The sequence below is a fragment of the Glycine soja genome, chromosome 6 (assembly GCF_004193775.1).
Source record: "Glycine soja cultivar W05 chromosome 6, ASM419377v2, whole genome shotgun sequence".
Taxonomy (NCBI): Eukaryota; Viridiplantae; Streptophyta; class Magnoliopsida; order Fabales; family Fabaceae; genus Glycine; species Glycine soja.
Genome location: NC_041007.1, coordinates 10917793 through 10927245, shown reverse-complemented (window position 1 = coordinate 10927245; position 9453 = coordinate 10917793). Strand labels below are relative to the sequence as shown.

Sequence of the window (9453 nt, the reverse complement as noted above, 5' to 3'; positions counted from 1 at the left end):
TTCTCTTGTTATCTTTTTAAAAGTTAATTTAATAAGTTAACTTTTCAATTATCAACTAGTTTCTCAATTAATTTTGTTGAGCATAACTCAAGAAAACAAGACAAGTTAGTTCAAATTCCCAAATTTGAGATTTTTTTTTTTCTTTTTTCTCTTTGAAGGCCACAGCTAGAATACCCTGGTATCATTGATGGAAAAGCTTTAGGCAGGGATGAATATGAACAGTTGCTTTAGGGCAAGTTACATCTACCCAGATTAATGACTTAAACCAAAAACGAGTAAATTCAAAGAGCAATGCCTTCACATACGGCAACATCAGTCAAAATCTTATCATCCACTTCAAATTGACAGTATTATAATTTCTGGACGCTCACTGAATAAATAAAATATATGTAATAACTAACACCGTTCAGACCGTGTTATTATATTGCTAATCTGCTTTGATTAGCAGGTCATTACTATCAGGATTATAATCAAAGATTGGGGCTAATTACTTTTCTGATACTTCATATTCCAGAAACGCAACCCACCAAATAATCATATGCATATACTATAATATGAGGAGGATGCTTTGACAAATGGCTAAAATTCGTTGTAAAATGAGAGAAATTAATTAGAAAATTAAATATACTAACTTTCGTAGTAAAACTATAAACTAAAAAACTCATATTAAGCAGAAAAATATGTATTGAGGGCAAAAAATTCTAGAGTGAGTGCACCGATATTTGTCTAATTATAGTAATCTAATAAAATCAACAATTAACGATATTTGATATCTAAAAGGCTCACTAGAAAGTAGAAACATGCATGGAGAACATGCTTCTCAGTATTAAATATTGGATATATTCGAAAGAGCAGTGAACACCTTCAAAGACATACGTTGTTTCGAACAAGACAATTTGAATTTATACTAAATAAATTAGACAATTTTCTCAAACAGGCAGAATCTGAATCTCTAGCGAGCACTCCCCACACGAATACCACAATGTTCGACTTGGTCCTAATGACTGCGACGCTGGTCACTTGCCTCTCAAAATCATAACCTCCCCAACGTGAGTGAATCCTACATGGAATTATCGTTTCACGATTCAGCACGATCAACCGTTTATATTGAAGCTTTTTATTCAGCACCCAACGACCATTAATAACAGCGTGAGCGTATTGAAATAATAGCATTAATCACCTGTAGATTGCATAATTCAACGTTTGCCACGATGCACGCCACCTGACCTCGCACCAGGATAGCGAGCAAATTGAAACCTTAAGTTGACCGAGTTGCGGTCAAGCTCATCAAATTTGTAACCTGCAAAATTAACGTGCATTGTTTTATGCTGAACAACTAGCCACGTTCTGAACGGCGGATTAGGGTGCCAATAGGCAGATGATGCAAGACACGGATTATATCTTACCTCAACTTAAGACATAATAAACCTGAAATGCATCTAATAACATTCAAACCTAACATCCAAGATATGTGAAAATGTGTTCCTCGCTCGTTACCAAATGGGTCAAACTTGCTACTTAAAAGACGGAAGAGAAGGAAGGGTGAGTAACCTTCAGCAAGTCAAACTTGCTACTTAAAAGAGGGAAGAGAAGGAAGGGTGAGTAACCTTCAGTAAGTCACCATCGTCGGACTCATGGACTGTCACCGCCGTTGGGCATTCAATGAAATGTAGAATATTTGACGTATATATCCTACTCTAGTTTAAGTATCTATGCAGCAGAACAAATAATAAATTGTGACATGCAGCTCACGATCTTACAGTGCCAGGTAGATGGAAGAACAAATCAGAATATGACAATTTTCCTCACCAATACTCCACACATCCAATGATCTTAAGCAATCCACGCAACCCAGATGAATTCCTCAAAACCAGGAAGAGGACTGCTTCCATAGCATGAAAATGTCAAAATAGATGATACTCATAATCTAGCCCGCACAATCTTTCAACCAGATGTGATAAAATATGAGTGTCAGCTTTATCATCGAGCATGACAAAGATGGTGAGGAGTGGAAAAAATTCATTATCATCACATTAGTTTTACATAAAGCAATCTGTTACCTTTCCAAGCTTGAGTATCATTTTCATCAAAGCCAAACCAGCACCATCCCCCCATAAAAAGTATGGTAGATAAGGAATATATTGCATAGGGTTAAATAGAATGCTGCTTTTTAGTTATCTCGATCACCAACAAGTAGTACTCTAGTATTCCACACCCTTATCCAGATGCTTACTTAATGTCCTTGCAGTAAATCCTTAATCCATTACCACTGAGCATGTTTCAGGCAGCACTCACATCCTAAACCCTGCCCTACCTCATCAGATCATGGGTTTTATCTATTACCCAAAACCAATCATATATTATCTAGGAGCAGCCCACACTTGAGGCACGGACATGAGGAATGTAAATTATAAAGTCGAATATACAGTTGTTCTTGCCAACTGACAGTGTTCGCAACATTTTGCAAAAAAATAGTTCTATAGCAATTTCTCTATATTCATCACACTTAAGGGGATAAAGAAATGGAACATGGAATTCGCCAAAACACACATGAGGATGTCATTACAAGAATAAAAGGAAAAGATACCTTACCCTGCAATGCTTCCATGGCAGTTGCTGCATGAGCTGGACTCATAAAATCGACAAAACAAAGTACCAGTGGATCACCCCCCGGCTGCACAAAATCCAAGTCAAAAGTTCATCAATTAAAACATATTTGTTTTTTACTTTTTAATTAAACTTACTTGTCTTGATTCCTTGCTGACAAGTCTGACTTCTTTGTAGCCAACAAAAGGACGAAAAATATCTGTATCTCCAAGTTAAGGAGGAGGTAGCTAAAATGAAAAGGATTTGACTCCTCTAAGGTGAGGTGTGTAAAGTGAGAGCCTATCTACTTTTGTTTTAAAGTGGGCTATGTTTACAAAATGCTTTATTTCAAATCAACGTACATCTCCTCACTTTAAAAGAGTTAAATACCGATGAAAAGCATTAAACTAAGGGGAACCAGAGGACAGATGAAAGGATACGAGCTACTTCCCGTCTTGTACAGTTGGAAGGCAAACCCTCCACAAACAGTGTACTGGTAGCATCTGGTGGAAGAGAATGGTCAGCCCTTCCACTACTTAATCCCGGCATTTTGTCTTTTGCATTTGTTCCCCTGTCGACTCCCCCAATATTGGCAACATGTGAATCATCAATAGCACGATTGGGAATTCGCCCACCAATGGTTCTAGTAGACTGTCCCGAACCATATGATGAAACTTGCTGAAAAATGTAAATTTTTTATCCTTAAACACACAGGTCTATTTGACACACCAGATGTATCTTGTGATAAAACCAGATTGAATAAGATGTGCAACCCAGTGAAATAAATTCTTCCATCACATGCTTACTGTAACTGGATAGTGGATAGGATACTAGCACAAGATAGTTCACAATTTTGTGTTCCTTACATAATAGTAGGACACAATAACATATCACTCATCATCTAAGAAGAAAAAAAAAATTTAATTCCCCCCAAATCCCTCTAAATCTCCCCATGAGAAATTTGGAGCTGAAACAAAATTTTTATGTTTTTGTTATCCATCAGTTTAAGCATTAAAAATCCACACAACCAGATCTCTATCGTATCCTAGACACACACAAGTAAATACATCCTAGTTGCCTACAAATCCAACATGCCAATAAGAACCAAAAAATAGCTAATACCGCACTACGGAGGTAACGCTCATAAGATGCATCAAGGGATTCAGTATCTCTAATTACTCGGAGCCCTCCTCTATCATCGTCATGGGGAAAGTAACTGGGCAAGTCATGAACGCCAGAAACATCTTCAAAATTAAACAATACTTTAAATTAATGAGACGGGAACAATAAGTTAGCAAAGAATCATGTTCATGATGATTATGAAACAGAGAAGTAGAAAATTAGTATATTTAGATATAAGGCTAACATTAAGACTGAATTTGAAACAGAACGGCTTCGTTACCCAAAATTACATATCCCTCAATAAGTTAGATTCACCAGCAAATTAGACAGACCAGACTAAAAGAAAAAGATCATGGACCCCAAATCCAGGCTTTGGGCAGCACATGGTGTCAAGTTTGGTAAATAAAATGAAAGTATCATTTCAAAAAACTCTTGAAAAATTAGCAGGGGGGCATCATCCCTTTTCATGCCCTGCAGTCTATTTCTAGTTTTAAGTCCACTGCATTCATATTTGATAGCAAATGGGTTGTGATGAGCAGCAATTTCAGTATCTCAATCGCTTTGCAGTTTGTCTTGTGGTGGTTTCAATTATAATATGTTGAAACATTCATGGTGGCAATGTGCCTTGTGCACTTAATACTTATAGACTACGATGTATATGGCACCAAAATATATCTTATAAAGATGTCACACCATATATTTATTCAATTGCCTGATGTGATTATACAGTTATATTTCAATTGATAAAACAGATAGAGCTAGCTTTAAAGCCACATAAAATGCAAGCAACTCCCAACGCATGCTGTTGAAATTAAGGAAAAGTGAAAAACAAGATTGTAATAATGCTTTGAATTTTGAAAACTATGATTTTGAAAAAACTAAATCCCTGTCATTTGTCAAACAGAAACAAGAAAAGCACATGATAAAATTGAGCTACCCAGTCTAAAAGGCATACGGATAAACCTGTACTAGCATAAACCTCGGAAGAATCCCATAGCAACAAATAATTAGGCACTTAGACAAACAGGAACAAACTTTGGTTTTCAAAAACACGTGGCCCACAATCTATCCAACAAAAAAGGAACATGCTAGAAAACAATTCAAAAGCAAAGTCCCCAAAGCGCATGGTAAAAAAGGAAACAAAACAAAGCTGTGTAACCCGAAAGGACTGAAATTGGAAGGGAGAATGATCAGTAAAAGGGTAAATTCAGCGCTTTGGATCGAGATTTAGTGAATTAGGTAAATGAATATAACCCGAGTGGTCAAAAGTAAATTGCGTGGAGATGAAAACCCTAACTAAAATGAAGGGAAGGCATATACCGTAGTCGGAACGAGAGCGCTTGCCGGCGATGGAAGAGGGGGCCTGCCGGGACTCGGCGGCGTATCTCCAATAAGCGTCGGACATGAGGATGCCGATTGACTGATTAAAGAATGAAATTGAAAAGTGGAAGAGACTGTGATTGCAGCCAGAAACGCCACACGACACAACTTCAAAGTCTCTCTCCGCTCAACTAATCTGGATTTTCAATTTTGTCTCCGTCTACACCTTACGCGGTTATGTTATGTTATGCATGCCCCCTTCTTTTCTGTCTTTTAAGGGATATATATTTTTTTTTTTAATTGATGTGTATATTAATTTTAGTTAAATATATTTTTTGAATATATATTGATTTATATGAATTTTTGTGTTTCTTATATTGCACGTACTCTATGGTATTTTAGTAATATTAAACAATACTTAAGTATAACAGTTAGTGAAAAAAAGAGTTATTTTAATTTTTATGATAAAAAACAAGTTCTATAAAATAACTTGAAGAAGAGCATAAGATAAACAAAATTATAAAATTCAAGAGTATGTTCTCCGTGTTTCCTTGAAAATTTCTTTATTCTCTCTTTAAAATTTTCTTTTCAATCTATTTGTTTTCTAAAACTCTTAAATTATTAATTAATCTACTAATTGTTTATCTAATTTATCGGTTAAAGTTAAGTATGATCGTAACACCTGTAAAAGAAAATAATAAAAATATATATAAAAGCGGGTACTCAATCTTAGAAATAATAATGATTATTTGATGTCTACGGATTTTTCTTTCCTAAATCAATTATATATCTACACACATACAAAAAATATGTAAAAAATAAGCAAATAAGATGCTAAAAAAGATAGACAAAGATGGGGTGGGTAAAAGGAATTATAATGAATTAATGGAGGGAGTTATTGGTTTTTTTTTTCTAATGCGAGAAGAAGAGAGTAAAACAAATAATTAGTTTGAAATTGATATCTTCACTGATTTGAAATTCCACACAAATGTCTTGAAATAAAAATGTTTTCCTTCACTAATGAAAGCAACTAATTTGACAGGAAAAGAGAAAAATAAATTATTGCTGGTAGAAAATTTCAAAGCAATTGATCAATGAGTATATTTAAAAAATAATAATAAGCACTCACAAAACATTATTAAATTATACCTCCAATAATTTGGAATTATTGAAAGTTCAAGTGTCCTTAACAAATTGAAAATACTTTCTCTCTAGATGAGTTAAATTTTGACTTAAGGTGTTTTGGGATAAAGATTGTATTATGAATTGAGAGATGACACATAATTAAGAAAGAAAACACAGATTATGGACGGTTGCGCTATCTATGGAATAGAAACAAAAGATGATTAATTAATATGTATGTAATATTTAATATTATTAAAGGTAAAATGATCTTTCGGAGACAAAAAAGTAACTAGTGCAAATAATATTCTATTTATTTATTTATTGGAATAAATTTATGACTTAATTGTAAAAATAATTTTTTTATTTATCTCAACTCACTAAATTGATCCCTTTAATTTAATTCATCAATCTAATCTTTTGTTTTTTTGGTTCAATATAACTATTTGAGTCTTTATCCCCAAAAGTGGACGACAGTTAATAGCTAATATTGATTATTATATATCATAATCCTATTGGATATTAATTTTGGTACACCATTTTAACATCTAATAAGATTATGACATGTGACAATTAACTTTATTCATTAATAGTCAACGTCTACTTTTTGAGAACTCTTTAGATTAAAAAGAGAAAAAAAATAGAAACTAAATTGGTGAATTAAATTACAAATAAGGATTATTTTTACAATTAAGTCTAGATTTATACTAGGGGAAGAAAGCACGAAATGCCCCTCTAGATTTTTTAAATAATAAAAAATATAAGTTAAATACAATTAATAAAAAATAACTAAATAAAAAAAACTAATAATATAAAGTGATGGAAAGTTAATATAAGAATAAAAAATTAAAATTTAATAAGTAATTTAAGGATAAAATTGTCTAATAAAATATGTACACCAAATGTTCAATTTCGTTGAATATTGAATTTCATCCCTTAATTTTTAGATAATTCTTTTTTTTTTCCTTATTTCTTTCCATCGTTATAACATAATAGATGATGCAGAAGAGATAAAAAAAAATATTACTGTACAAACTATTGCATGAAATATGAATTATTCTACATCTCATATTTTTCTTCCATTTATAGTATTTATATTGAATATAGCAAAAAAAGTACTTATATTGAATGAAACGTGAAAGGACATTAAGGGGTGTTTGGTACAAAGAAAAAATAAAGTGAATGGAAATAAAAAAAAAAATATATTTAGTTAAACAAAAATAAAAATAAAATAAAAAATGAAAGAAGAATAAAAATATGTAAAAAAAAAAAAGAGTGAAAAAAGACTAGTAAACTCTATCTTATGTCAACTCTATTTTCATTTAACAAACAATCAACTTTATTTTCATTCCCCTTGTTTCCCCTCTTCCCCCTATTTCCATGCTACTCAACAATAGAAAAAATCTTATTTTTTCAACTTACACGTTTACTTTAAAGAAATTATACCCTCATTCTTGTTTTTTCTTACAACCCCAGCCCGATATATTAATATGTTTGGTGCAATTTATTTATTTATTTAAATTATGGTGAAACTTGGGCCTAAATCCTTTTCCTTTTAAAAAATACACTATTATTTTTATCTCTAAAAATAAAAGAAAATGTGAAAGATTTTACATTATTTTAACCAAATTAATCAAATGAACTGATCCTCTTATCAATACATTATTTTATTTTATACTTTATTAAATTGTTTATATTTTTGTTGAATTAATTTGAATTTTTAAATTTTAAAAATTATCTTAAACTCGCTTATTATTTTGATAAATACATGTAATTATAATAGGTATAAGTAGTATAATTTATATTAAAATTTTGGTAATTTGGTATTATTTTTAGGATTTACATCATTTTTTAATTTGTTAAAACATTCAGAACTTATAGATGTATGTTCTTTTCAACTTTTTTTTTACAGAGATGTTCTGTTCAACTATTATAAAAAGTAAAAGTTGAGTTTTGTTTATTTTTTAAAAAATAAAAATAAAAAGATGCTACAATCATTGCAGGAGTTGAGCAAGACAGAACTCATAACTGTTCATTTTCACTGTTGCAGGTTTCTATTGCAGCAAGTAGCAACTGAGCTGTGAAATCAGATTTGAAATAGGCATGAAAAAAACATTCAAGAGATGTTCCTGATCTAAAAGACAAATTGTCAAGAAATAGTATCAAATGTTTACTTAACAGATTTATCACATAGAGATTTTCTCCCTCCTGCATGTGTATTAGATGCCAAAATCATGCTGATTCCTTACTTGCATTTCTTACTCTGTGGGAGACATCGCATTTGTAAATGCTTTATATAATGTGTTGGTTAGCAAACAAGAATCAACTTTTCTCCTCAGAATTGTCCTTGGTAGAAATTAAAAACAAAACAAAAAACATAATAATTGGGATAAGGGAATCAAAATTGGTAAATCAAGCCTTGCATCTTATCCGTTCCATTTTTGTGCCTAAGTCTTGGTCATAATCACCTGGATTTATAAGATACAAAACTGGGTAGTTTTGTAAGACAGAAACTTAACTCCGACAGGATTGTTTTGCAGTCACCCTCTATTGCAAGGTTATTAAAATATCATAGCTTCAGTTTATTTTCTGATCTTGTTTCGGTAAAGGATTTTTTTTTTAATGATTTTGATATGGATGACATTTTCCAAGCTGCTACCTTCCCATGTCAGCATGCCTTTTTTAATTAATTTGATCTGCGTTATTTATAAGAATAAATATTGATAGAATAATAGCATTTAATTAATTATCATTTTTGTGATTTTTAGCTTAAGGTTTAACTGTTATTCTGTTAATTCAACTGAACCTTAAATTGCACGATAAAATAAACAATAAAAGATTTTATTGATTTATATGAACAAACAATTAAATATTTCATAAAGATTAATATGCTAATAATTATTAAGCATAATTAATATCATGCGAAAATTTTAAAAACCAAAACAAGTTTTAGTTTTGAGTTTCAATATTTTTGTAATTTTTTAAAAAATATTTTAAATTAAAAATAGATAAAATGAATAACTTATTTTATCTTATCATATTTCACTATGAAATAATGATAGCTATGGAATGAGGGTTGTGACCATGATGGGAGTGGGGGTGGCAATTGTGGTTAGGGGTGCAAATTGGTTGGATTGGGTCAAGTCTTATCTAAGTTTAACCTCACTTGTTTCATATTTTTATATCTTAAGTATGAGTTTGTTATATGTCTCTAATATTTTTAGGTTTGAATTTGACTTTTATAAAAGTTTATCAAATCCATCAACCCATTTAAAGACTCATTTCATTTTAAAAATATAAAAA

At 31.5% G+C, this 9453-nt stretch overlaps 1 protein-coding gene across 2 annotated transcripts; it reads right to left on the bottom strand.

The window, feature by feature from the left end:
• Positions 1 to 666: 666 nt before the first annotated feature.
• LOC114415579 (RNA-binding protein 1-like) lies at positions 667 to 5287 on the bottom strand. 2 transcript variants are annotated; one of them, XR_003667376.1, is made up of 7 exons: positions 5029 to 5287; positions 3709 to 3830; positions 3027 to 3264; positions 2745 to 2806; positions 2588 to 2674; positions 1181 to 1300; positions 667 to 1060 (listed from the first exon to the last, which is right to left on the bottom strand). XR_003667376.1 is itself a non-coding variant. In XM_028380348.1 (7 exons), the coding sequence occupies exons 1-6, from the start codon at positions 5111 to 5113 to the stop codon at positions 1197 to 1199; spliced, it is 693 nt and encodes a 230-aa protein (XP_028236149.1). In that variant the 5' UTR covers positions 5114 to 5287; the 3' UTR covers positions 667 to 1060; positions 1181 to 1196. The 2 variants fall into 2 exon arrangements, 1 of the variants encoding a protein (XP_028236149.1); XM_028380348.1 differs by having other exon boundaries at positions 2593 to 2674.
• Between the last annotated feature and the right edge of the window lie 4166 nt (positions 5288 to 9453).

What these genes read in the sequence shown, in the direction of transcription:
- LOC114415579 (XM_028380348.1), bottom strand. Translation starts at nt 5,113, where the DNA reads ATGTCCGACGCTTATTGGAGATACGCCGCCGAGTCCCGGCAGGCCCCC. An exon ending in GCGCTCTCGTTCCGACTACG is followed by an intron (nt 3,831 to 5,028) that starts GTATATGCCTTC and finishes TTAATTTTGAAG; the next exon opens with ATGTTTCTGGCGTTCATGAC. An exon ending in AGCGTTACCTCCGTAGTGCG is followed by an intron (nt 3,265 to 3,708) that starts GTATTAGCTATT and finishes TACATTTTTCAG; the next exon opens with CAAGTTTCATCATATGGTTC.